Genomic DNA, 26552 nt, shown 5'->3' with positions numbered 1-26552 from the left:
TGAATGGCTTTTGGCTGTGTGACTTGTCATAAGTGCAAGGACATGGACACGCTGGCGTTACTGATGGGTGAATGGTAAGCAGCAAGTGTCCATGCCTGAAAGCAATATACTCTGAGGCTCTCGGCGAAAGAAATGATCAATAGTTGTGCTGCAGAAGCTGTCATAACACTGTAGCTTCGCACACACACTTAAATGGTTTCACGTACATCAAGTGGAGCTATAAGTCTTCGCGATCGGATGGTTCCGTGTTGTGCAAAACTGAAGGCAACTGGACACGAGCGAATGTTTGTGTCCTACACTCTCCATATCAGTGACATTCCTAGATGCTGCTCGATTTCGCAAGAAAAAGGATGAAACTCCCAGTGATCGAGATCAACCGATTGACGGGCTCTCGCTGCCGCAGTAAAATTACCCGACGCTGGCTGTAATTCCATGAGAACACCTCGTGCTTCGGCAAGACCCCTTCCTAGTGCCGGATTCATATGGAGCATAGTGTTTTATTACTAGATGAGATAATCTCCAGCGAGCAGCCCATCGTAATACCATCAGTTCAATCAAAAGTTTTGCGAGACGCAGCAGCGGAAAACGTTTGGAGAAGCCTTTTCTGCGTCTAGCGTAAGTAGGGATCACGCGGACGCTTACTGTAGGTTTTGATGTAGCAGGTACTACGCATGAGTAATTGGAAGCTTATGTTTTTGAGACGTTCATATGTAGTACCCTTGTCAGAGTGTCGTGCTGATCACACTTTCTTCATCCGTCAAATCTCTGATTTGTTCTGCTTGACCCCTTGGGGCCATTCTCACGAGTATCGGTGAGCCACATCCGGAGGACTGAAAGAAACGGTCAATGGATTGGTTTAGCGCGTATGAGCCATCTCCCAAACTATCGAAGCTCTCTATGCTGATGGTTACCTGGCAAAAGCGGAACGACTTGGCTGATTTCATGCTTAGCCTGATCTCATCAGAGCAGGGCTTCGTAAGCTCAGTTGAAAGCTTAGGCAAACATCGCCCCTGGCGCTCTCAGCAACCTCCGCTTCCAATGCTTCGTCTTCAGTGAGCTGTGCACTGTTCTGGGCATTCCATTGGCTCTAGTCAGGAGCTACAAGCAATCTCATGCGTAGCAAGCTTGAAGCCAAACGAGGATGATCAGGCTTGGCCATCGGTATCGCCGCGTCTGACATGGTTGATTACTTGTCTCACTTTCAGGCCTTGCCCTCGCTAAGCGAGCTATTGGCCAGAACTTGTCGATCAGGCGTTTGTCTATGCCACAGCTGAAACCACGAGCATTCCCAGGTCAGCTCCATGACCTGACCCCGATTCTCGGCTGTGCTTCCCCATCTCCGCCGTAGACGTCTGTTAGAGCTTACTTGCTGCCTTTTTTGAAGCCTGACATTCCGCCAACCTCTTCTCCATGATTTTTTCCTCTGAAGTACCATTCTCCCTCATATCTGCGACCGGGCCTTCTACCTCTTTCCTGTATTGCGCTTCTTGGCATCCTCTCTGAGTTTCTACTCCTTAGACATGTTCTCCCTATCATCCTTCCATCAGTCCCGGTTGAGCTTGATCCTCCGCTTTGGGTCGACCTCGAACTTGCCTGTAGGGCGAACAATGGTTTCCTTCAATGGGACACTGCCGTTGACTGGTGCATACGGCATGGTCTTATTCTTGTTGTGTCACCCTTTTGACTATGTAGATGGGAGAAATATCGATGGACATTTTCAAAGGAAGCACTAAGGTAACAACCCCCTTCAGACTAACCATGACCTCATCCCGAAAACACCATTTCAATTTCCCCCATCTTTTCCACTTCCGATGCACATCAGGCAACTCAAAAGTCGAATTTCTCGCCGACCATGTCCTCGCTCATCCTCCACAGCCGTTCTGCGTCATACGAGTTTCTCGCCCACGGAGCGACCATGTCGAAGCTACAAATCTGGGCGTCTCTTAGGAACTTGCCATTGTCCTCTGCAACAAACATCTTGTCAGTGTCATCCAAAGTATCCACACCGACAAAAAAACTTACTCTCAATCCAATCCGCAAACGCCGCAACAACATGCGTCGACGTCCCCTCATCCAGCGTCTTGAACGGGTGCTTCTCCCAGTACTCCTTGAAGCCCTGCGGATTGCCGTTGCTCGCAAACACACTCACTACACCGACCAGGTCAGCAAAGAAACGCTCAATCCAGCCAACCACCAAAAAAAGAGAAGAACACTCACTCAACTGCGTCCAATCATCCCCCTCAACATCAATATGCTTCCCCAAATTCGTCGCAATCGCGCCAGGATGCAAACTAAACGCGCTTAACCCCCTCCCCCCCAACCTCTCCGCCAACGCCCACGCATACAGACAATTCGCCGTCTTCGCCTGCCCGTACGCCCTCCACTTATCATACGTCTCGCCCCCCGCAAACCCCGGATCCGCCCACCTTACCGGTCCGAGCTGGTGCCCCTCGCTACTCACCACCACCACCCGCGGCTTCCTGCCCTCGCCGGCCAGCATCCCCGGGATGACGGCGTTCGCAAACACAAAGTGCCCCAGATGGTTCGTGCCGAACTGCCGCTCGAACCCGTCACCCGTCACCTCGTACGGACACGCCATCACCCCCGCGTTCAGCACCAGCACGTCGACGACGACGCCTTCGTCTCTCTGCATCCGGGCGACCTCGTCGCCTGCCCGCCGCGCCGACGCGAGCGACGCGAGGTCGACGATGACGCCGCGCACGGCGACGGCGGAGTCGGCGGCGCGGATGGCGGCGGCGGTGGCGTCGATGGCCGACTGCGTGCGCGAGGCGAGGATGAGGAGCCGCGGCGCGTGCGAGGCGATGGTGGCGGCGAAGTGCGCGCCGAGGCTGTTGGGCGTCACGCCGGTGATGAGGATCGTCTTGTTGGCGATCGAGGCGGAGAGGGTGGAGGCGGCGGCGGTGGCGGTGGTGTGGAAGTCGTATGATGGTTGTGGGGCGGCCATTGTGGGAGGTGGTGGGTAGGTGGGTAGTAGGGTTTTGTTTCTTTTCTGTTGGCGTGTGTTGAGGTGCGGGTGTGGTAGGACGAATGAAGAAGGTAGGTGGGTAGGTTGGTCGATTGATGTTTGGGGGTGTTGGGTGCTCAGAGAGGGGGTGGTGTGTAAGGCTGGTGTGGCCTTCGGAGACTAGGTGGTGATTGTAGTTGTTGAGGAAGGAGCAACGTGCCGATGGTTTAAATAGACGGGTACGAAGGAGTTAGGACGGAGTTCCACACCAGAAACAAAAGAAAGCCACAAGCTTGGTAGACGCAGAGTACAGTCAGCATTGCGATTGAACTGGCGCCAGTAAAAGCCGTTGGCCTTGCGGCACGATGCTCCGGAGATAGAGACGGTGGTGGGGAGGCGTCTGCACGAGACGGAGTTAACACGGATTCGTGCAAACCACAAGATATTATGTCCGTCTCCCCCGCCAACACCAAGACATTCCCGCTCACCAGGCGTCGCTCGGCGGCTGATTAAAATCGGCTTAGTCACCTTACTCATCGCAGCCATGCGTTCCTACCACCGTCCCAGCACTCCCAACCCCATCGCCCCCCACCACCACACCCCTCCGTCTGCCGCCGCCCAGCCGCCACCCAACGACGCACCACCACCCGTCACCGTCGCCGCCGTCGCCGTCCCCCAACCATCCGTCCCACCACCACTCCTCCCCGCCGCCGTCGTACTCGTACCCACCGCCGCCGCCGTCGCCACCACCGTACTCCTCCCCGTACTCCCCCCCACCCCCGTCGTCTCCACCCACACGACACTCCCCAAACTGCACACCTCCTTCCCATCATCTTGGTAAATCACGCCGCCAGAACAACAAACCCCGTTCCGCATGTTCCCCGGGCATCCGCTGTACTCTCCGTGCGCTTCGGCCTGCGCGATCTGGTCGGCATCGAGCGGCAGCGCCCACGCGAGCTGGCCGGGCGGGCAGCACGAGGCCGGCGACTGCGCCCCGGAGTGCAGGGCGTCGTAGTCGCAGTCGAGCAGCGAGGCGCCGGCGCAGCAGATGCCGCCGTAGGTGTAGTAGAGGCCGGGGCAGGGGATGGGCGGGGTGATTTGGAAGCCGTCGCTGGAGGAGGTGGTGGTGGGCGTGGGCGTGGGCGTGGTGGTGGATGATGCGGCGGCGGCAGGCGTTGTTTGTTTGGGGAAGAGGTCGGTGTTGTCGAGGAGGGCCCAGCTGGTGCTGGTGCTGGTGCTGGTCGAGTAGGTTGTCGGGCTTTGGGCGCTTGCTAGCACGGAGCCCGATGTGGCGGCGAGGAGTGTGACGCCGAAGGCGCCGTGGAGGATCGCCATTGATGGAGGTGAGTGGAGCGGAACAGCCGTGATTAGTAGATAGAGTCCTCAGTCATCATTCGTGAAAAGCGACATGTTCAGAAAGTGGGCATCAGGAGGCATTCAATCCTCTGAGACCATCACGCGCTAGACTCGGAGATTGTCGAAGGATTTCCGTGTTTCCGCGCTAGCTTGGGCGTTTGCGTTCAGCCGCGGCAAAAGGACCAATATTAAGCAAAAGATAGTAGTACACTTCCAAGGACGATTCTTGATATTTCTACAATTCTCCCAGGCATTTCCACCCCCCGAAGTCTATTCCTTTTTAATCGCCGCCCTCATCTGGTTCTTGATCTTAGTCACCGCACCGCTGCCATTGAACACCATGGTAGTGTAGATCATGGCAACGCTGGCACCCGCATTCAGGAGCTGCAGCGCTTGCTGGCCGTTGGTCACGCCGCCCGTGGCCCAGATCTCCTTCGGCGTGTGCGAATACGGCGACCTATCACCGGCCGCTTCCTCCGCGGCCGAGGGAGTCGGAGCCTGCACGACCGGCGCAAGGTCGGTCAAGTCGTCGGGGCTGGTAGTGACGTTCTCGGTCGGGTCGGCGACCTTGACCTCTGAGAAGGCCGAGGAGGCCTCCGACGCGGCGTCTCTTGCCCCGGCCTCGATCTTCTCGACGATGGACGTCTCTGGGGACTCGCCCGTGCTGGCACCTGCAATCGCCTTGGTCTCGGGCTTCTCCTCCTTGGGCGCGATCCGAGGGCCCTGGTCCAGCATCTTCCTGTACTTCGCCACCATTCCAAGCGTCTTGTCGAACAGCTGCGGCCCAGAGTAGCCGCCCGTCTCAAGGAGCGTCTCCTGCTCGTGCGCCGGCATGATGTAACCTCTGGGCAAAGGCGCGGGCCTGCTCTTGGTGGTGTTTCCGACAATGACGCCATCGACGCCGCTCTCCCAGACAGCATCGCAGATACCTGACATCTGCTCCTTCGTGTCCTCGTCCGGCGACACCTTGACCATGACGCGGGGCTTGGACTTGCGGTCCGCGGCCTGCGCGGCGGCGACGACGCCCGTCAGGATGCGGGTGAGCGGCTCGACGCGTTGCAGCGAGCGCAGGCCGGGCGTGTTGGGGCTCGAGACATTGACGACGATGACGTCGGCGTACTTGGCGAGGCGGTCGACGCAGTAGACGTAGTCGTCCTTGACGGCCTCGATGTCGGCGTCGGGCGTGTTCTTGTTCTTCGCTACCTATAGACGGTGGCGCCATGTCAGCTGTTTCTTCGTCCTTCACTCGTCCACTCCCGCAGGCAGGGCAGAGCGCACCTGAACACACATCAGCCTGCCAGCCGCCAGACTGCCGGGCGGCACGCCCGCAGCGCCGTCTAGCACGGCCTGCTCGGCGTCCGGGCCAAGGCCGAAGCCCATCTGGTATGCGAACTCGCGGACGCGCTGGCGCAGGCGGGCGGCGACGTTGTCGGCGCCCTCGGAGTTGAGGCCGCAGCGGTTGATCAGGCCGTCCTGCGACGTGACGCGGAAGACGCGCGGTCGCGGGTTGCCCGACTGCGGCTTGGGCGTGATGCCGCCGACCTCGACGATGGCCGGGCCCAGGGCGAAGAGGGGGTCGGGGATCCACGCGTTCTTGTCCAGGCCGGCCGAGATGCCGATGGGGTTGTCCAGCGATTGGCCGAAGACGGTGATGCGCAGGTCGCCGGCGCCGTCGGGGTCGCCGCGCTCGCGCGGGTGCAGGCCCAGCGGGTAGAGCGTCTGCAGCGCCTTTATGCCTGCGTGGTGGGCATCCTCGGCGTCGGACCAGATGGTACGGATCAGCGGAGGCACCAGGTACTGGTGGGCGCTGGCGCGGGTATCGGTAAAGTAGAGGTAGCCAACGCCGGAGAGGAGAGCGAAGGTGGTGCCGTAGGCGTAGCGCTTGAAGCGTGAGCCAGCAGACCGCGCACCCTTCTTTGCTTGCTTGGCCGTATCCTCCGCCTCCTTCTTTGCTTCCTTGGCAGTGTCCTTCGCTTCCTTCGTAGTCTCTGCCGCGGTTTCCTTCACGTCTTTCGTTTTCTCAGCAGCGGCTTTCGAGGCGGCTTCGGAGGTGGTGGACGAGAGGCGGACGGCAGGAGAGCGAAGGAGGCTCGAGGGATGCCATTGGCGGGCGAGAGGAGCGTGGTTGAACAGGCGCAGAGGGGCCCGACCGGGAGCGTGCCGGGACAGCACGTTTGCGCGGGCTGCCATTGGTGCTGCTGTCAAGGAGTCGGAAAGTTCGAGGTCGCGAGAGCCAGCCGTGACGTGCGTCGTCGCTTACCTAAGCGCGGGAAAGCTGCACACCCCGAGAGACAACGGTAATTGCAGATAGCCGAATCCCTTGCTCCGAGGCTCTTGTCCATGATTGTGTTGCAGATTGCATGTCCAGACGGATGCTTTAAACTTCCGTTCTCTCGTGTAATACGAACCAAACCGCAACCTACCTTGTACGTAGCAATCAAAGCCGGGCTGATGTGTACATCATTCCGTACTTCATGTTTACATCGTCCAAGTCGAGGCCTGTTCTTGGCATGACCCCATTCGCGCACTAGTGGAGCACTCACGACCGCTTTCTCCGCTCTTCCGAAAGTATGTGTTGCAGCTGGGGTAGACGCCGTGTCTCCTGTGTAAAGACTTCCAGTTTCTGCTTACTGAAGCCTGACTGAACTCCGCCAGACAGTTCGGAATCGTTCTTACCCTCACCAAAAAGCTTGTCCACGTATGGGACATCGATGTTTCTTGAGTGAAGCGGCGCAAGATGGGACAGAAGTGCCCAAAACAAACAAAAAAAAGATGTTGAGGTTGGTGCGGTTCGAACGCACGCGGTTTCCCACTACGGATTATGCTGTACAGCACCTAAACGTAGCGCCTTAACCACTCGGCCACAACCCCTATTGAGATGTATCAAATTTAAAATTTAAGTTTATATCACAGCTATTCCAAAATTGTAGAGAGCATATTGACATTCCCGTGCTTCTCAACGTTCGGTATTATGTCATCGTCTTCTCAGGAACGGCTGTAACAGTTGGAACCTAAGTAGTCATGACACGGAGCTCAATGTTGAGGTTGCTCTGAGCTAGGCCTACCCCAGCGGACGCAACCGAGCTTCTGGAGATCCTGTAAGGGGTGATCGCCGCAACGCTTGTAAAAATAGCTATATCCAACATGGACATCGTATGAACGTTGGTTCGAAAAGCAATTTGTATAGCTGCCGCGGATCACACGATCAATCGGCCATAAGAAAAAGCATAGGAACACCTCCGTTGTGTTTAGCGACTTTTGCTAGCTTGAACTTGATTGCATCGCGCATGTGCGATTGATTCCTAAACGTAGCGCTTTAGCCCATCTTGGGGGTGGGTTCGCCTCTACTGGGGTTCTGGCAGTCACTTTTGATGTCTTGCGAGGAGACCGTCTTGAAGGATTCTCGAACGATGTTGTCAAATGCGCTTTTGCGTAAGCAACTGTACATGCAAAGCAGCACTTAAATTCCTAAGCCGTGCCGCTAAATCCCGGAAACATCTCGATGTGTACTTCCACTTAACTCTGGTGATACGTAATTTTTCAGAACGATTACACAGATAACAATGTGATACAACTCGATGCCTCGAGAATGCTCCATATCCGTTTGACTTGCTTTTGAATGTATTCGAAGGAATTTTATTTGTGTACCTGTCATCCATGGTTCAACCAGATCCAAGTTGCTCAAGATCGTGAATTCAAATGTGTCATGAAAAAAAACTCATTATTTAGGAGAAAGCAAGGATCGGGTGCTAAGAGGTAATGCCGACTAATTAGGTGTTGTTGTCGGAGCAAACCCATCTGGTAGTAGTTTCGAGCGAGTGCAACCATTGTCAGGGACAACACTGAGTATGTGACTACGGCATTCGACCAAAAAGTGGCACCGTCCCCATATCACCACAAGAGTCGATGTGTGGTACCTGCAGCGATCTCTCGTGTCTCAGCCCTCAGCATTTACTATGCATGGAAAGGTACGATCGGCGATGGTAGATCCTTGCAGCCGCAGTTGAGTCAGTATGGTTGATCGTGCCGGGCCGCAAAGCTAAGCGGCGGATAACAGCCGGCCTATACGTGGAGCATCACGCTATCTAAGAAGTCTCTCTTTTGCAAGAAAAAAAAGGACACGCATAATTTCAGTCTTGCTTCCAAGGTTCAGTGGCTTTGGTGGAGCAGAAGGGTAGAGGATTCCGAAGGAACCTGGAGCCCTGGAAAACCGAGAAACCACTACTCAGAAACTTCTCACGCAATACCGTTATGGCAAACCGCAACGACACTCACCAAAAAAAAAAAAAAAAAACCCCTGATAACACAGGCGCTTTCCAGCTCGGTTAGCATGAGCAACAGCACCGGTCATTTGACAGATCGCAGCCCACTCGCAGGGAGCGCACAGACCGATGCTCTGCCGCTGCGGGGACTTTGATCCTACGGCGACGGATGCATTGGTTTCTGATCGCTCCACACATACCCACTTACAGAAGCCACCAGGCATCAGGCTTATAATGCCAGTGGTATACATAGCGTCGGCCTCTGAGATCTCCCCATGAAGTGGATGAGCTCCGTACAACGGGCATGTAAGCAGTATCTCGAAAGGGGCATAGGTCGCAGCCGCGTGGCACCCGACGTACGCACAAACCGGGGCTGCGCAGCGCGTTTCGTATCACAGCGCTGCATCGTGACTGGCCCGCTCGGCCATTGAGCCGGACGCCTTGCATGCACACCCACCCCCGCCCATCGGGGTGACCCATCTTTTCCTGTCCAAGGACGGAAGCCGTGGTGGTTGCTTGCGAATCAGGTGAGACGGGCTGCACGATGGATGGATGCGCTGGGCGTTGGACGATACGCCCGGGTGTTACGGTCCTGGAAGGAATGGGGGCCGGAAGGACGGTATAAAGACGATAGCCTCGGGAGTAGTGGTGAGGGGCGAGATTGTTTTTCTCTGTCTTGTATTCATTTCGTATCGCGCGGCCGCAATCGCAGGCATGGCTCGATTCATCGACAGAGATAACGGCGTGCGTACCAAGCCGTTGCAGGTCATCTGCGTCGGCATGTGCAGGTATGTCGGGTCGACCGGACGCTTGACGATATGAGTATTGACTGTGGATAGGACGGGCACGCTCGGCATGTACTGGGCCCTGAATGGGCTGGGTTATCGGACATATCATGTGGTAGAGGCCCTGCAGGACGGCGAGCGAGGAGTGAACCTCATGAAGGAGGCGTACGAGGCGAAGTACGTGGACGGGAGGCCTTTCGGTCGGAAAGAGTTTGACAAGTGGTATGGCCAATATGACGTGAGTCCAGAACAAGGAGGAAAATGGAGCAGCAGCTGACGGTAGCAGGCGGTTTGCGATGTTCCCGCTTGTTGGTTCGTCGACGAACTGTACGCCGCGTACCCCGACGCCAAGTTCATCCTGACCGACCGCGACCCCGACACGTGGGTGAGATCGATGCACAACACGGCCTTCGCTTTCACCAAGTCGAGAATGGTCCAGGTGCTCAGCTGGTTCGACCAGAGGCGCGTCGGGCCTTTCTGGGATCTTTGCCTGAAGATAACATTTGGCTGGTGTGGGCAGCCGGATGACTCATACACTAGGAACCTTTACTGTGAGCATGTCAAGCATGTGAAGGAGACCATCCCGCCGGAGCAGTTGCTATACTTGAGGCTGGAGGAGGGCATCACTTGGGAGAAGATATGCCCGTTTCTAGGGCAGCCGATTCCGGACAAACCAATCCCCAGCGGAACCAAGAACGGGCCTGATTTCTTCCACGAGATAGGCCAAAACTTCTTCAACCGCGCAATTGTTGCGGCGATGAAACGGTGGCTCGTTTACTCGTCAGTCCCCATCGGTGCGGCAGGCATGTGGTACCTTCACCGTCAGCCTGGAGCGCTGCGGCTGCCATGGTAGTTAGATTTGGCTTGAGGTAGTGGAGGAATGCATGTAGCCAAGTGAGAAAGGGTTGAAGGGTAAGAGAGGCACCAGTATGTACGGATATTGCACCTGAATCCCCAGCGGTATGGTAGATACTGTTCAATTATTCCATTTTGTCGCACACTGGCTCGATATGTTCCTAGTGAGTCATGGTTGAGAGGGTCTTGAAGGGTGAACCGAGAATTGAGGATGAAATCAAGGTCGATGTCTAGGAAGACGAGGTAGGAGGAGGTGTGGATAAGGCTTGAATTCGTCATTGCACGTGAGCTGCTCTCCAGAAGCTCTCGACTCGTTTGGCACCAACATCCCTGGTCGAATTCACAACAGAACAACAATCATCTGCGTGCGGCCAACTTCACAAGAAAAGAAGAAAGGCGAACGATCCATGACCCGGCTTCAGAAGCACGTCTGAGCTGGATCGCACGTTGCAAGGGTAAAAATAGCAAATTTGTTAAATCGCAAGGACTCGGACAATGGCGCCGGATTGTGACTCGGAAGGTTTCGCAGGTCAGAGAGCCCTTCAACAATCCCTGGTTGTGGCCACTCTTGCGCGATGGCGAGTGTAAGAGCATGACGACGGTGAAGGTGAAGACTTGCGGGCGGCGAAGCGCATCCCTTGACCGCGCAGGTTCGGCCAAGACGGTCAGTAAAGCCCGCCGTAAATCCGCACATAGTTGTCAACACCACCACCGAGCTCCGCAACCCCAGCACCCAACGCAATTGCCGCCGCGAACCCCCTCCTCCGATCCTCCTCTCCTGCCGACCAGCTGCGGCACCACCACCGATACCCCAAACCCGCTCCGCTACCGTCCTACCGCCACCTGCGCCCGCCCTACACAGCAGCGAACCCCCCGACCCCAAAACTTCCCAAGATGGATCCCTACTCCGCAGAAGGAGGTACGCGCACACCCACCTCCCCTCCACCCTCCGCGCGCCACCGCCGCCGCGCCCCCACGCACAAAAGCACCCTCACTTACACAAACCCCACAAAAAACAGAGCTCGTCAACATCCACAACGCCTTCCACCAAGGCCAGTACCAGCAAGTCGTCGACTTCGACACGAGCGCCTTCTCCTCAGCCAACGCGCTGCCCGCCCAAGTCCTCAAGCTGCGCGCGCGGCTCGCCCTGGGCGAGCACGACGCCGTGGCCGCCGAAGCCGCCGCGTCGCCGGGCGTGCCCGACCTGCAGGCCGCCGGCGCGCTCGCCGCGTCTCTCAAAAACCACGCCGACGAGAAGGCTGTCGCTACGGCGCAGGAGCTGGCCGCGTCCGCGGGCGACAACTTGAGCGTGCAGCTGCTGGCCGGCACCGTGCTGGCGAATGCCGGGCTGACCGAGGAGGCGCTGGCGCTGCTGGCGAAGCATCAGGGGTCGTTGGATGCGTAGGTTTCTCCCCTTCTTCTACAGTTCGCCGTATCTCTTTGGGCGGGGGGCGGACACGCTTGGGGGAGGGTGAATGGATGGGGCTGACTGGGTGCCGGCGCGTTGTAGGGTCGCGTTGATCATCCAGATACACCTGCAGCAGAACCGCGCGGACCTCGCCGCGAAGGAGGCGCAGCAGGCGCGCAAGTGGGCGCAGGATAGCCTGCTCGTCAACATTGCGGAGTCGTGGGTTGGTTTGAGAGAGGTATGTCTTGCGGGGGGGGGAAAAAATGACGCCTTTCCTAGCATCGTCATGATATGCTGACCCGGTCTGGCAATTGCTACCACAGGGCGGCGAGAAGTACCAGCAAGCATTCTACGTCTTCGAGGAGCTCGCCCAGGCGCCCGCGTCGCAGGCGGTGCAGTCGCTCGTCGGCCAGGCCATCTCGGAGCTGCACCTCGGCCGCTACCCCGAGGCCGAGGCCGCGCTGCAGCAGGCCCTCGCGCTGGACCCCCAGAACGCCGACGTCCTGGCCAACACCATCGTGCTGAACACGGTGCTGGGCAAGGACACGGCGGAGCTGAAGGCCGCGCTGGAGCAGGTCGACCCCAAGCACCCCTTCCTGACCGAGGTGACGGCGAAGAAGGACGCGTTCGAGGCTGCGCAGGCCAAGTACACGCCCAAGTTTGAGGCTTGAGGGCGGAGAGGAAGACTTGATGGGAGAAACGATCCGGATACGAAGCCGAGAAGTGAGACAAGCAGTATAAGATGATACATGTCGGAGATAGGGGAAGCGGGATCCACCTCCTAGCGGGTGATCATTGAAGATGCGAGATTCGCGAAGAAGCAATTCGCGTAAGCCCGCGAGATGGGAAATTCGGACACGATAGAGGAGCAATGAAGCGCCACAACCACAGGCAATTGAAACGGCCCCACTGTGGAGGTCTACTTTTAGTATCGTAAAATGCTCGTTTCGTTCCCTATGTACGCCTGTCACATGGACCGTGGCCCACCTCATGCACCGAGTCCTGACAAGCCCGAAAGTCTCCTCAAGCAAGTGGAGTGCCTGCAGATCCCCAGTGTCATCTCTACGTTCCACTCCCCAAGCACATCGGCATACCGCTCAGAACCTCAGCTTCGGCATGACGAACATGACCAAGAAGCAAGCGGTCCACAAAGCGGCAATGATGCCGTACAGCTTGACGCGGGCCCACCAGCCCTTGCCCTCAGTCATCCTCCTCAACGTGCCCATCCTCTGCCCGGCGGCCTCCATGCCCTGCGCGCTCGTGTCCAGGCCCTTGCCGGCGCGATCCAGAATGTCCTTCTCGGCCTCCAGCGAGCTGCCGAAGTGCATCGTCTGCTCCTTCAGCATGCGGGCCATGTCCAGCAGCGAGCCCGTCAGCGTCTCCTGCTCGGAGCGGTTGTGCGACATCAGCTTCTCGGACCGGCGGAGCGTGGGATCGGCGGCGGAGGCATTTTTCGAGGCCCCGAAGAGCGACGACGAGCCCGTCGCGGTGGCGGTGGCGGCGTTGGCCTCCGACGACGAAGGGGGGTGATCGGCTTGCCCGCCGGGGCGGCGGGAGCGCAGGATGTTCTCGGCGGCGTCCTGCAGCGCCTGGTTGCCCGGGTTGTGCTCGACGTTCAGGCCGTCGGAGGTGTTGCGGTGCGCGGGCGCGTAGCTGGGAGGGGCGGTCTCGTCGTCGTCATCATCGTCGTCGTCGGTGGAGCCGTCATCGGCGGCGTCGGCGTCATCGTCGAGCTGGTTGAGCTCGTACAGGCGCTGGTTCAGCTGCTTGATCAGGTCGCGCTTGGCCTGCAGGTCGGCCTGCTGTTGCTGCTTGCGCGACTGGATCTTCACGGCGGCCGTGTCGTGCTCGAGGCGCAGCAGCAGCGAGCGGGCATATTCAAGGTTCTGGGCACGTCTCAATTACTGCCTTCGGGGTGCTTGGGGTCGCCGCGAGATTACCTACAGCGCCGACTTTGGTGCGCTCGAAGCTGGAGGATCGCAGCTTCGGGTCGGCATGGGGCGAGAGGAGGGCGGTCTGCAGGCGATCGAGCAGGCGGGTGAGGCTGATCTGGGTGGGGTCGGGCTGGTGCGCGGGGAGCGCCTGTGTCCTGGCCATGGTAGGTTGCTGGGGGGAGGCAGAGCCAGCGCTGAGCCGACGTCTGTTCACTTCGCGGATCCGGGGACCTGCGCAGGGCGGCACGAAGCGAGGCGCGCGGGAGCGCTTGCCGTGGGGCCCACGAAACACAGTTTGCTGCGTTTGGCGCGCGAGCTTGGCGGCCCCTCCTCGAACTGCCGCCTGCCAGGCACACAGGCACACAGGCACACAGCCACCTCACCCGCGCGCGCCCTTCTCGAACCGCGGCCTCTCCTTTTTCTCCTCCCCAGGGCTGCGCCGTTGCTCTCGATCTCCTCCCGCGGCAAGCGCGTCGATCACTGCGCGAAATGCGATGGCCAGGACCAGCGCCGCCAGCGCATCAGTGCAATATTGCGTGCGTACGTGCCGCTCTTTGATGAAGACGCGGCGCGCGGCGATGCGCCCGTCCCTCCTGGTGCACAGCGACGAAGCAAGAGATTCAGAGTTGGCGTCGTCCCTTGGTCGGTTTGCCGCTGGCGTGGACGAGCGGGCTGATGCCCAACGTCATCCAGCGCCGTCAGCCTGCCGTCGCCGGCGGAGGAAAATCCGGCCTTGGCAATTTCCCGCCCTCCGCCGCTCACTTCCTCTTCGCGCAACTTCCAAATTCTGTTGACTCGTGTGAAACTGAATCAGCGTCTCAGGATCATCCTCGCCGGCCTCCTGTAGATCGAGGCCACGATGCCGGCCAACCAAAATTTACACCTTCCAAGTGCGAATCGAGGCAAGCCCGTCTGGAGTTCATTGCCGTTTGATGACAGCCGCCTAGCCGCTGTTACAGCGGCATTGCGCGATTTGGCTATGATCAACGGCCTGCCGAGGGCTGAAGTGGCACCGTCAGGAACGCTTCCAGAAAGTCTACGGCTGGCGGGGATGCTCTACCCGCTCTCCGGCCATGCCCCTCAATCCCTCCACCAAACAACGCCCAGAGATTGCTGCCGCTGTTCGCCCGCCCCTCGCCGTCGTCAACACCAATCCGATAGTGCGACACTGAGTCCGCGGATCATCCAATTCCGCGTTGCAATCCCGCGTTGCTTCTCATCATTCCGTTTAGCAGCAGTCCCGTCGTGCTTCCCGGCCAGGTTTACCGCTTAGCTCATGCCCCGACCGTGGAACGGAGAGAGCTTCTGTACTGTAAGAAACCTGGCGGCAAGCTTCCCGGCTCTCCGACCCTGGCCATCCGGCGTCCATGGATAGGTTCCCTGCCGGCCGCGCGCCATTTTACGTCGGCGAAAATGGGTCCCTCGGTTCCTGCCATCAAACCACACGTTGGGGCCTTTGCGAAGTCGAAACAAGGCTCTCGTGAGAAGTGGTGAGAGTTCCACTGCCAAGTTGACCGGTGTCATGCCGTGTAACTGTGCTGGTACTGGTAGGCCGCGATGCTCGTCCCAGGCTGGCAGCTAGCCGCCCGTGACGACTGTGACGGGACGGTCCTGGGTTGCCTTACGCAGAGTCGATCTGCTGACACGGCGAGTCCCCTCGAGCAGGGAATTACCATACGGAGTGGTTCGCGGCGGTGGTTTACGGCGGAGGATACGGTCAAGAAGCGTGTCGAGCTAATCAAAGGCAGGATCCGCGCAGGGTCCCTGAAATGCCGCACGGCATGGAAAAGAATTGCAGCGGCCGTGCGCTGCGCGTGCTGAGACGCATGTGGCCGGAGTTCCATCTCGCCGGCCAAGGCGCCGGGATCAAGCTCGCACAGGAAACGAGTCGAAGGGGCTGTAGCCGAGGGCGCAGCAGGCTGACGTCGGATTGCTTTTTGCGCTTGGACACGTCAATTGGCCGTAAACGAGGCGCCGGTGGCCGGCAGTGTGACAGGCGCAATCCTGGCGCACATGGCTGCGCACGCTAATCTCTCACCGACCCGCGCCCTCCCGCTGCTCGACCACTTCTTAACTGCGGCGCCTCCCTCAGCCAATCTGGCGGCTCTGTCTTCCTGCATCATCCTTGCAGCGCGCACGTTGGCCCCACCGCCGCATGACCAGCGCACAGTGCGTCCCAGCTCCCTGCCCACCTGCTGCGCGCCTTTTTTACCCTCGCGCCCCGCCCGCCGCTCGTCTGCTTTCCTCCTCACTTCTTCTCACTTTTCCACTGCAACATCTGCAAAGACACTGCTCGCCCGTCAAGGAGCAAGAAAAAGATCACCCCCAGCACAAAAAAGAAAGATTGGACCAAGCAGCGAGCGCCATCGCCTGCTTTTCTCATGATGCAACATCGCAGCCGCGAACGAGGAGCCCACACCAGGTACTTCCCAGCCGGTCCCTTTCCCAGCACTTGTTTTTGTTTTCCAGCAATGGACTCGCACCGCACAAATAATGTTTAGTCGTTTTTTCCTTCGTCATTGCCATAAGGTTTGTATTGCCACACAGGGAATTCCAGCCGGAACCGCCATGGATGGATCCCGCCCGGGAAATGGACCTTTTCATGCCGGATCTCTGGATTGCTTGGCCGAGGATTTCTTTCTGTTCAGCCCCGGATTTTTGCCCGGATTGTATCCTCGCTTAACCGTCTTCTGACGTCACGGCGCACTGTCCGCCAACTCGATGGACAAGTTGTCCTCGACTCGACATTGGCTCGTTGAGCATACGCGACACCCAAAGCACAAATGACGTGCGCTTGAGGAATGATGCCGCTGGCAATGCTCGACCATCCCACTGTCCCAGGACTAGCCGGAGTTTCTTGTTCACCGTTCCCGGACATATCCCACGGATTTCTCTGCCAAGGATCGTAGGCGTAAATCGACACGCGTTCTGGCCTGTCTGGTAACGATCGACCGTCCCTGCGGACATGCGGGGGTCATCGGATTACTTCGACGCGGACGACAACATCTACAATGGGGACCATGTCCCGAAGATGTCATGACATAATCTGCACCCGCAGAAGGATTTCTCTCTTGGGCACCGACCGGATGCTGTCCCTTTCGGATTTCTTTTCAGTGCTCACTTTTTTCCGTTACGGCCACGTTCCCAGGACCCAGCCATGGGTGGATGCCACATGTTTGGACAGGCCCGCTGGCCTCATTAGTACGTACCGACAGGCTGATGATGCCTTCTCATACACCCACCTCAACGCCGCTGCTCGAGTGTAAACTAACTTGCGTGCTAATCAAGTTCTTGCATGATGTGAATTATCACACAACCTGCCCAATGCGACTGGTTGTCTCCCTGGAGTGTTTTGCTGTTCTGGATCCATTCGACTCTGCCAAATGTCTTTCACCCCTGGTGTTTCCCACCGTGGACATTGTTTTTCTTACCTTCAGGCCAATTCCAAGGATATCGGCCTACCGGACATGGTCCGATTACCGCACCTTCTTGACTGGTCTGTACTCGATTCTCCAAAACCCTGACTTATGGCTTTACTAATGCCCATCGTAGGTCCCAACGGCTCTCGGTGTACTAACAATGGCAATTTTGTGTTTTCCGCTTGCTTTGCTTTTTCTTCACAACGTCTCTACCATTCCTTTTTGCACACACTAACACCCCCTGCCAGTGAATTTTCTGAGTGCGACTCTGCTCCCGGAGACTTTTCTTTGCCTGCCCCAGTGGACGTTGCTCTTTGGACACAGTCAGTGTCGGGAACTCCCTACACTGGAAGCGATCTCTTTTCCTTTGGCCAGGAGGACCTGTCCAGCATGGCCCGGAACTTCCTTCAGTTCCCCAAGGATGATGAGGCATCAATCTCGTCCTCCATGGACGACAGCGCGTACATGAGCCAGCCTGATACTGGCAGACGCGGCAAGAACGAAAACTACCACATGCCCCAGGACACCAGGAGCCAGATCATGGAGCCCATGGTTGGATCGCACATCTACTCGCCGACTTTGAGCGTGCAGAGCCACGGAACTTTCAACGGATCCCAGCCCGACATGAGCAACATTATGCTGCCTGCCACGGCCGCGTCGGACAACGGAGATGGACACTTCAAGATGTCTGACTTCACTAACTTCAACCACGCACAGGTCGCTTCGCCGACCGACTTCACCTTCAGGGCCCCCATGCACAGCCAGTCGTGGGCTAGCGAGTCTCAGAGCTACAGCGCACCGTTCGTGTCTGGCTCCATTGACGCTCCCTCTACCTTCTTGCACCGCCAGAGCAGCTACCCCAGCCGCACCGTCTCGCAGCCTTACTTCGCCCAATACCCCACGTACGGCATTGACAGCATGATCAGCAACACCCAGAGCATGCCCGAGCAAAGGAGGGTACGATCTCCGTTCGACCGTGTCCGTGCTACGGCAAGGCCGGCTGACGTGCAGCGTCCCACTCTGCAGCACTCTGACTCGAGGTCCCGCTTCGAGGGTTCTGACATTCTTTCCCCTGCGTCCACCGTCATGACTTCGCAATTCCCCGTGTTCAACGGCGGTTCGGAGTACGGCGAGGAGCCGAGCTTCATGTCCATGGCTGGGTCAGTACACCGACGCGTGCTTGCATCTACTTTCGCTGACAGCTCTTTCAGCTCTGAGAACATGATGGAGTCGGCGACTATTCAGCCCTCTGCCATGAGCAACGCCGACATGGATGATGAGGAGGCCGAGCAGGATGCCGCCCGCAAGTCCAGCGAGGAGGCTGAGGTCAAGTTGGCTCGCACTCACCCTCTCTACCAGGCACAGCCGCAGGCGGATGAGATGTACCACTGCCCGTTCGAGGGTCAGGCCAACTGCCAGCACAGGTCCACCAAGCTCAAGTGCAACTACGACAAGTACGTTGACTCGCACCTGAAGCCCTTCCGCTGCAAGAACGCGAACTGCATCAACGTCGAGTTCTCCTCCACTGCCTGCCTTCTCCGCCACGAGCGTGAGGCTCACGGAATGCACGGACACGGCTCCAAGCCCCATCTCTGCGCCTACCCTGACTGCGAGCGTTCCATCCCCGGCAACGGGTTCCCGCGTCGCTACAACTTGTACGACCACATGAAGCGCGTTCACGACTACACGAGCCCTGCTACCCACACCGAGGCCAGCTCTCCTCACAGCCAGTCTGCCAAGCGGTCTACCAGCCGCAAGCGCAAGGCCACGGGCGCCATGGAGCAGCCCGAGAAGCGCCAGAGGACTGCTGCGCAGATCAAGCAGGCCAACACTGCTCGCCAGCGGGACCAGGAGAAGGAGCGCCTGCGCCAGGCGTGGGCTGAGCGCATGGCTGTGCTTCAGCAGCGCCTTCGCACCCTCAACGAGCCCAAGGATGCTGAGGGTCACCAGCAGATCATCGAGGACGCCACGGCGCTTCAGAAGATCGTTGCCCAGCTCACCGAGATGGGCTGAATGAACAAATCGTCGTCGTTTTCAGGATTCGTAAGCTCATTGTTGCCTCACAGCCTCGTCTCGATCTCATCTGACTCGTCAAGCAGTATTCATAAACAACACTTGCTCCTTGGGTTCCCGGATACATTCCCAGGACGCATGGCATCCGCCATGCACTTTTATTGATTGAGCCCTTGCCCAGAGGAATATGGCCACATTTGCCGCCGGACTCCGTACCATTGGATTTGACCACAAGGATGATTCCACTCCAAGGACTTGCTTTTCACAGGCCACTTCTTCTCTGGATGGACAACCCCTTTCCAGTAGGGCTCTCATCACTTCAGAAACAACAATTCCGTTTCAGGTTCGCGATTAGCCCCCATGGGCTTTCGACGGATCGGCCAAGGATCCACTTGAGGATAGCGCGCGCCACGGATTTTTAATAGACTTGCCTTTAGAGAGGAATGCGATTGTGGAGGACTGCGCGGGAGTGTAGAGATGGGTAACCCACGGCATTGCTGCGTAGCAGCTTGTCGCGGCCATCTCACCGGCACTGGCGGAGGACACGGGGGACCGTGTTGATAGACTGTGTTTCGGGCATCAGTGTAGTTGACTTTTTTATTAGTGATGAGTTTCGTTTGTTTGAGTGCGTCTTGAGTTGGAAATAACCGTCACGAGAAAAACAAAAATGAAAATAAAAAAACATGTCGAGATGGTAGACAATGACCGATGGGTGTGATGGTGAACTTGGTGCATGCGAGGTCAATTCGCAGTCTTGCAACAGAGGGCGAATCGACTTGGCACATTGACGACGTGCGAGAAGTGCGATGGAGCGGGGCTGGGCGTGGTGTTGCGGGGCTTGCTTCAGGCCGCCCACTCTGTCACATGCGCAGTGAGACGCTCCGGACCGCCACCGAGTCGCGTCAGCCAAAGATGGCCAGAAGGCGACGCGCAACGCGGAGAGATTGATTCCTCCATGTCACGGCCGTAGCTGGCGTCCTCAGCTCCGCCCATCCAATACGCTCAGCGGCAGTGCACGGACAAGAGTCGACGGAGCGGCCAAGATCCGAGACCCCACGAGGCCAGATCTGCCGCAGTCACATAATCAACCCTGCGCAGCATTGGCCCCTCGACATTCCAAAAACCAGCAAGCGCATCGCCCCAAGGCCCGGAGTCACGTCCTGGATTAGTTATCGCGCTCTCATCAGCTGTTGCTGATCAGCTAATTTGATATCATTATTCGTGCCCAAGGGGGGGCAGCAGCTCAGCTCGACCGACCGCTGCTGGCGTGAGCAAGATCCAGCGCGCAGGTAACCGACGTCGAAACAATAATCATGGCCCGTATGCCGGCGCTATCCCGACTCATTTCTCGTCCGCCGGTGACGGCAGCGGCGGCGGCGGCGCCGGGGCGACTGCTGGGAGGTAGTACCGCCGCTGCTACAAAAGCAGCCGCCTGCGCTCGTCGTCGCCCTGCTGCTGCAGCGTTGCTACCACCATCCCCGCCATCGTCTTTACTGCCGACCGCTGCCGTCACCGCCCTGACCTCATACCCCGCCGCCGCCATCGCCACACCACCTTCGTCATCGCAACCGTCCTCTTTCTTCCACACCTCAACCACAAACATGGCGTCTGCTACCAGCTTCCACGAGTTCAAGCCCCTTGACAGTAAGTCTTTTTTTTCCTTACGCAAGCCTCTTCCTATCCTTTCGCCCGCCCCGCAGCGTCTCCGGCGGCCGCTCGTCCGACCTGTCGCCTTGCGTCCCCGCCGCCTGCTTCCGCACCGTCATGCAACGCCCTCGGAGATTGCGTGCTGTGTTGTCTCAGACAGCTGCACATGGCACAGCACGCCGAGCTGGCGACACGCTGCGGTGGCTGAGACCAAAGCCTTTGATCACCCTCCCACCACTTCGAATCACACGAGGCGGGCGTGCGCGGCTTGGTTCTGTTCGCGCCGGCCCTCCACCACGATCGAGATGGAGGGGTGGCGTCGCGTCGCGTCGCGTCGCAACAGCGGCGTCGCGCAGGCAGACAGGCAGCCCGCGGGAACCTCCCCATTCCAGCGCCCCTCTTCCGCAGCACTCTCAAAAAAAAAAAAAAAAAAAGGTCCCACAGCTAACCAACGCCTCGCACACCAACAGAGAAGGGCAACCCCTACGACCTCGCCTCGCTCAAGGGCAAAGTCGTGCTCGTCGTCAACACGGCCAGCAAGTGCGGCTTCACGCCTCAATTCGGCAGCCTCGAGGCCCTGTACAAAGAGCTGCACGCCTCGCACCCGGACTTCGTCGTCCTCGGCTTCCCGTGCAACCAGTTCGGCGGCCAGGACCCGGGCTCCAACGACGAGATCCAGTCCTTCTGCCAGGTCAACTACGGCGTCTCGTTCCCCGTCCTCGGCAAGGTCGACGTCAACGGCGACCAGGCCGACCCCGTCTGGGAGTGGATGAAGACGGAGAAGCCCGGCCTCATGGGCCTCAAGCGCATCAAGTGGAACTTTGAGAAGTTTTTGATCGGCAAGGACGGCAAGGTCAAGGGCAGGTGGGCGAGCACGACTAAGCCCGAGAGCTTGAAGGAGGTGATTGAGAAGGAGTTGGCTGCTTAAATTGATTGATTGATGTCTGTCCCGTGTCTGAGGGAGGGAGGGGAGGTGCTTGAGGGGTAACGAAAATCATTTTGATATCCAGGGGTGTCTTTTTTGAACTCGAGGGAAGGGGAGAAATTGAAAGGAACATCACAAGGTTTAACGAACATCTGGCTCTGGTTTCCCGTGTGGCTGCTCATGACGTGAACATGCTCATCTATTATTCTTTTCTTTCGTTTTCTCTTTGAGGCCAACTAATCAAACGGCACCCTCCTCAGCCCTTCGTTCCCCATCCTCTTCTTCATCTCCTGCAGCGCGCCGACGGCGCTCGGGACCTTGATGCCGCAGCAGTCGTTCCAGCTGTGGGGGTTGTGCTTGTGGCTCGACCCGTCCTCGCCCAGCACGGTGACGTTGCCGTCGGCGTCGGGCTCGCCCTCGACGCGGCACTTGAGCAGCTCCTCATCGCTCATATCATCAGCAGCAGGGACGAGGCTGCCGAACAAGAAGTGCTGCATGACGGGCAGCTTGCCGAGGACCTCTGCGACGAACATCTTGCGCATGCCGCCCTCGATCTTGCGCCAGCTGCGGGCGGCGCTGATGTCGTCGAGCATGGGGCTGTGCCAGCGCAGCCCCTCGACGTTCTTGACGCTGTTGACGAAGGCGACCTGGTCGAGGTAGAGGTAGTCGCGCGCGCACTCGTCGAGCACGAGGGCCGAGTGGATCGACTTGGGCCGGACGTAGCGGTGGTTGAGGAGCTGCGCGGCCCCGAAGAGGAACGGCAGGAACTGGTAGTCGTCCAGCCCCCACACCCCGTGCGAGCCTGCTGGCTCTAGGTAGTACGTCGTCTGCACCCGCCGCATCAGCCGCAGGTACGCCGGGAAGACGACCAGCACGAGCTGCGGGAAGGGGGGCTGCTGCGCCGCTGCGCCCGCGCCGTTGTCGTCGTCGTCGTCGCCGTCGCCGTGCTGCGGCTGCAGGAGCGACAGCTGGTACAGGCACAGCAGCCAGCAGAAGAAGTTGAGCTCGTGCCCCGACCCGTAGTCGATCCGCGACGCGTCGCCGAAGCTGCCCGCCAGGTACGCCGACAGCTCGGCGACGGCGGCCGGGTCCGTGACGCCCAGCCGGTCGTGCCACGCCACCTGCTCCGAAGCCACGGCGGCGACGAAGCTGCGGAACGCCGGGTTGCCGAAGCGCGACCCCGTGTCTTCGGCCGGGCACCGCGCCAGCACTTCTTCCGCTCGCGAGAGGATGTCCAAGATGCCGCCGATTGTGGGGTGTGCGGGCTGCGCCGCCACCGCCGAGATGGGCGTGTCTTGCACGCTGTCCGCGAGCGTGAAGATGAAGGCTTGGAGGAGCGTGTGGGTCGGCGACGCCTTGAAGAGTTCGTGGTCGTGCGGGGAGAGGATGCGGCGGCGCGGCTTGCGGAAGTGCCAGGTCGTGCCATTGTTGTTGCTGCTGCTGGTGGTGGCGGCGCTCGCGGAGGTCGTCGGCGGCGGCAGCGCGGGCGTTGCGGGCGCGGGAATGGGCGATGCGGGCTCTTCGGCGGTGGGTTTGCGGGGCGTTAGGCGGGGGAGCTTGTCGGAGAGGTCGGGGGGGTTGGTTGGCGCATTGTCGCTTATCGATGTCATGGTGAGAGTGTGTCTGGAGGTTAGGTGTTGGATGGTGTGGGAGGTTTTGGTTGCGTCAGTGTTGGGACGCGGTGAAAGCGGCGGAGGGGCGCTGCCCGGCGTTACGCGGACTTTGGGCAGGCCAGGGTCTCGGCCGCATGGGGCTTAGCGTGTCTTGATACTGTCGGCCTGGTGAGGCGCCTGCTCCCACTGCTTCTTCCTCTCCTCTGGAATGAACATTTCCATCCTCCCTACTTCAACACATCGTAAACAGTTGCAGTGGCGCCAGATTACAATAGCATCTGGACACGCTTGCTGACCAAGGCTGGGCTGGCTTCCCATGCTATCCGCCATTCCTTTGCTCTGCCATTTTGCTTTTGTTCTCTACTCTGGAAAGGCCGCAAATTCTGGACCTCATTTTCTAAGACTCATCATCTGGAGTAAACTCACCGCTTCAATACACCTGTTCACGTAGCCGGACTCAAGCCTCGTGCACATGCCATTATCGACTTTTAAGCGGTCTGATCCTCGCGCTACTATTTTTACCGGGAGGATTCGTGGCCGCCGCCGCCAAGCAGTAGTCATTGTCGGCCTTATTCCATTTCCACGCAGGAGTGACGGTGTGTATAAAGTTTTCATATAAGGAGCCGGAACTCTTGTGCCATAAATGTGACTACGACTGTATCTTTTGGTCCCATTTAGGCACTGTCTTCTTCCGCGAACCGGTCGCACTAATGGGCGTATGGCATCTTTGTTCGTTGGTATCGCCATCCAGAGTCTTGACTGGCTATGATTGGAACTTGGCATCCATCGCAGGTATATTTGACGCGCTGAGGGCGCCAAAACATGCACGGGAAGCGGGAAAGACGGGCTTGAGTGGGGGCGGCTATGGCAATCTCCGGACAGAGGCGCTAACATGCGCCGCCTTTTAGGAAGTTGCAGGATGGTAGCCGACAGAGTACCATCGTTGGAGATGATCTATTTGGGATTTCACCCTCAATCTTTGCTCTCCAGGTCCCTCGTTTCAGTTCATCCTCCTCCTGGTGTTGCGCGCCGGTGTCTGGACCCCACAGGTAGCCATGTCAACTCGGCTTTTTGGTGGCGCAGCCTGGCCCTTCGCCATGCAGGTCGGGCCACTAATGTAAGGCTAACGGGCGACATGATACTTAAGTTGCCAATGGCAAATCACTGAGAGGCGCGATGGTACCCTTCAGCTTCCGCAAAACTCCAGTCGACTTTCCGCAACATGACCATGGATCTACGATTTACCTACGCAATAACGCGACCTTATCCTTTTCGCTACTTCACTGTAATTGTAGCCGTGGTTTTCGTTGTCATGACTATAGTTTTTTCGCTCTTCAATACTGTGGTTGCCGGCTATGACCTTCGGTGAGTGCCCCCGAGAATTGCTTTGCACCAGGCTGCTGACCATCCCAGCGTATCGTACTCTACCAACCCCAACATTACCACCGAGCAGAAGCTTTGGTATGACAACCCATTCTTTGCGGGCATCAAAAAAGTAAGGAGCAAGGCCGTTTTCTGGTTGCATGCCTAACAATGTTGCAGTTGTCACCAAGCTGCGAGCCGAAGGAGATCGGTATCAAACAATGTGAGAAGAGCTCAGCATCACGAGTATTCCAGCTAACATGCCTATGACAGCATTCAACACGGACAAGAACGGCTTGATTTATACTCTGAACAAAGTCAGAAATGTCGGAGCGCCGGACGGCCCTACACTGCCGTCGCTACTGTACCTTAACAATCACCTGCAAGATTGCGAAGTCAGCTACATTAAAATAGAAATGGAGAAGGAAAGCCGCACCGGCCAGCAAGTTGCATGGTCACGTTGGGGACCGAGCGTATTCGTAAGTAGCATGTCGCTATCTCAAAGACGTCGCTAATGGGCATGCGAAGGGAGCGATATCATGCTCGGTCATGAACGAGCTCGGGCACATGCGAATCGACATCACTGCCGAATACGACCTTGTGCCAGCCAATGCCGCCAAGCTATCTCTGAAGCTCAGCGAAACCTCTTGGGATGATGCAGCCAGGCAAAACCTGTTTCAGTTCATCACGAGCAACAACACGGAAGTCCCAGCAATGTGGTGGGCGGAATCAATCATGTAGGGAGCCATACATGAGCATCAGTCGCTCTACTAAACGTTAGTAGGTCTTACAGCTGGGTTGCTGCATCACTGGATATGTCGACTTATAACAAGGACCTGGAGACTGGTTTTCAGAAAGGCACATTCAGTATGTCCCGTTGCCCCGATATGACGGTTGCCGACTGCTAATCCAGACAAAGACTATTGGCCATCTGGCAATGTGTCCGACTTCTCAGACCTATCTTTCTTTGAGATAAGCTGGTATTTCCTTCTCGAAACAGGAGGAGTTTACGCCAGGGATGATGACTACGACATTGAGGCCGACATAACCAGCGCGCAAAACTGGATCAAGTCTGCCGACGCGCTTGCCAAGGCCTTCTACAGCACTGTTCTCGCCGACTTGGGTATGGCAGATGGGCCCAATCTCTTGACCGACGAAGCGGCCCTCCGGACATTTACTAGCAACTTCAGCGATGCTCCGGTTGAATGGGTGCCCGCTGGGCCCGCAACGGGTAGCTACGGCTCTCCACAGCTTGTGATGGGTACACCTGTCATCAAAAACTCGACGATATTCAACAACTACCTATGTCAGACTCCGGTCCAGAAAGTCCCAGCTTCCTTGATCGTCTCGGTGTTACTCGCGGACCTGGTTTTCCTCCGTACGCTCTGGTCGGTGATGAATTTGGCGTCTACATACATCGCGGAGAAGAAGGATCCCAAAGGTACTGCTCAACTTACGCGGGTCCTGGTAATTGCTAACGTCTTACAGCAAATTGGTGTCTTCGATGCGCCGGAGAAGCGCCATCGCCACAGTCTGACAGCTACGAACTGCTCACAAAAAATGGGGGCCCTGGAGCAAGAGTGGTCACGACTATCGCATAACAGGGGAAGTGAGATAGAACCAGGTGAGCTTGAAGCTCAACTGCGAAGGCTCATGTTCAGCCTTCTATTTATTAAGACTTGAGAATTTCTCGTATACAATGCTTCGCACGGAAGGGTTTCCTTCGGCTGACTGACAATCTTTATTCAAGATCCCCGATGTCTACCAATATATTCAAGGGGGTTGCGCCTGACATCCCAGAATAGTAGCAGTGTCCGGGTTCGTGATCATGCGGGAGCATCAAAAGAATGGGTTTCCGGACTCGCCATGTCGGTAACAGCTGCTTATCACGGTTAGAAGAATGCAAGCTCGGGGTGGATGCCGATGCCGATAACGTTCCTGTTTTCATCGAATGTACCGCTGAGGATGTCATTGAGGATGTCATTGATCCACTCACCTCGTAGTCCCG

General features: G+C 57.9%; 9 protein-coding genes and 1 non-coding gene across 10 annotated transcripts; 5 read left to right on the top strand and 5 right to left on the bottom strand.

Moving 5' to 3' along the window:
* Positions 1-1827: 1827 nt before the first annotated feature.
* SLS55_010034 (uncharacterized protein) lies at positions 1828-2965 on the bottom strand (the record flags this gene model as incomplete). Its single annotated transcript, XM_066781425.1, has 3 exons — positions 1828-1964; positions 2023-2148; positions 2350-2965. The coding sequence occupies 3 exons, from the start codon at positions 2963-2965 to the stop codon at positions 1828-1830; spliced, it is 879 nt and encodes a 292-aa protein (XP_066628427.1).
* Positions 2966-4591: 1626 nt separating this feature from the next.
* URA9_2 (Dihydroorotate dehydrogenase (quinone), mitochondrial) lies at positions 4592-6511 on the bottom strand (the record flags this gene model as incomplete). The annotated part of the gene is made up of 2 exons (XM_066781424.1): positions 4592-5524; positions 5600-6511. The coding sequence occupies 2 exons, from the start codon at positions 6509-6511 to the stop codon at positions 4592-4594; spliced, it is 1845 nt and encodes a 614-aa protein (XP_066628426.1).
* A 586-nt stretch (positions 6512-7097) lies between these two features.
* Positions 7098-7192, bottom strand: SLS55_010032. Its single transcript has one exon. It is a non-coding gene; the product is annotated as a tRNA-Leu (tRNA).
* A 2105-nt stretch (positions 7193-9297) lies between these two features.
* On the top strand, positions 9298-10221 carry SLS55_010031 (uncharacterized protein; the record flags this gene model as incomplete). Its single annotated transcript, XM_066781423.1, has 3 exons — positions 9298-9371; positions 9423-9606; positions 9655-10221. 3 exons carry the CDS (start codon positions 9298-9300, stop codon positions 10219-10221), a joined length of 825 nt encoding a protein of 274 aa, XP_066628425.1.
* Positions 10222-11117: 896 nt separating this feature from the next.
* SLS55_010030 (uncharacterized protein) lies at positions 11118-12302 on the top strand (the record flags this gene model as incomplete). Its single annotated transcript, XM_066781422.1, has 4 exons — positions 11118-11142; positions 11243-11624; positions 11734-11869; positions 11955-12302. The coding sequence occupies 4 exons, from the start codon at positions 11118-11120 to the stop codon at positions 12300-12302; spliced, it is 891 nt and encodes a 296-aa protein (XP_066628424.1).
* Positions 12303-12728: 426 nt separating this feature from the next.
* SLS55_010029 (uncharacterized protein) lies at positions 12729-13728 on the bottom strand (the record flags this gene model as incomplete). Its single annotated transcript, XM_066781421.1, has 2 exons — positions 12729-13517; positions 13576-13728. 2 exons carry the CDS (start codon positions 13726-13728, stop codon positions 12729-12731), a joined length of 942 nt encoding a protein of 313 aa, XP_066628423.1.
* A 3364-nt stretch (positions 13729-17092) lies between these two features.
* SLS55_010028 (uncharacterized protein) lies at positions 17093-18997 on the top strand (the record flags this gene model as incomplete). The annotated part of the gene is made up of 3 exons (XM_066781420.1): positions 17093-17113; positions 17309-18144; positions 18196-18997. The coding sequence occupies 3 exons, from the start codon at positions 17093-17095 to the stop codon at positions 18995-18997; spliced, it is 1659 nt and encodes a 552-aa protein (XP_066628422.1).
* A 1601-nt stretch (positions 18998-20598) lies between these two features.
* GPX2 (Glutathione peroxidase 2) lies at positions 20599-21572 on the top strand (the record flags this gene model as incomplete). The annotated part of the gene is made up of 2 exons (XM_066781419.1): positions 20599-20641; positions 21115-21572. The coding sequence occupies 2 exons, from the start codon at positions 20599-20601 to the stop codon at positions 21570-21572; spliced, it is 501 nt and encodes a 166-aa protein (XP_066628421.1).
* Positions 21573-21805: 233 nt separating this feature from the next.
* Positions 21806-23179, bottom strand: RRD2 (Serine/threonine-protein phosphatase 2A activator 2; the record flags this gene model as incomplete). The annotated part of the gene is made up of 1 exon (XM_066781418.1): positions 21806-23179. One exon carries the CDS (start codon positions 23177-23179, stop codon positions 21806-21808), a length of 1374 nt encoding a protein of 457 aa, XP_066628420.1.
* A 1625-nt stretch (positions 23180-24804) lies between these two features.
* SLS55_010025 (uncharacterized protein) lies at positions 24805-26547 on the top strand (the record flags this gene model as incomplete). The annotated part of the gene is made up of 5 exons (XM_066781417.1): positions 24805-25023; positions 25073-25281; positions 25329-25411; positions 25464-25985; positions 26441-26547. The coding sequence occupies 5 exons, from the start codon at positions 24805-24807 to the stop codon at positions 26545-26547; spliced, it is 1140 nt and encodes a 379-aa protein (XP_066628419.1).
* Between the last annotated feature and the right edge of the window lie 5 nt (positions 26548-26552).

Source organism: Diplodia seriata (genome assembly GCF_021436955.1).
Source record: "Diplodia seriata strain FDS-637 chromosome Unknown scaffold_11, whole genome shotgun sequence".
Classification (NCBI taxonomy): Eukaryota; Fungi; Ascomycota; class Dothideomycetes; order Botryosphaeriales; family Botryosphaeriaceae; genus Diplodia; species Diplodia seriata.
The sequence above is the reverse complement of the archived record's forward strand: the minus strand, read 5'-3'. Positions and strand labels throughout refer to the sequence as shown.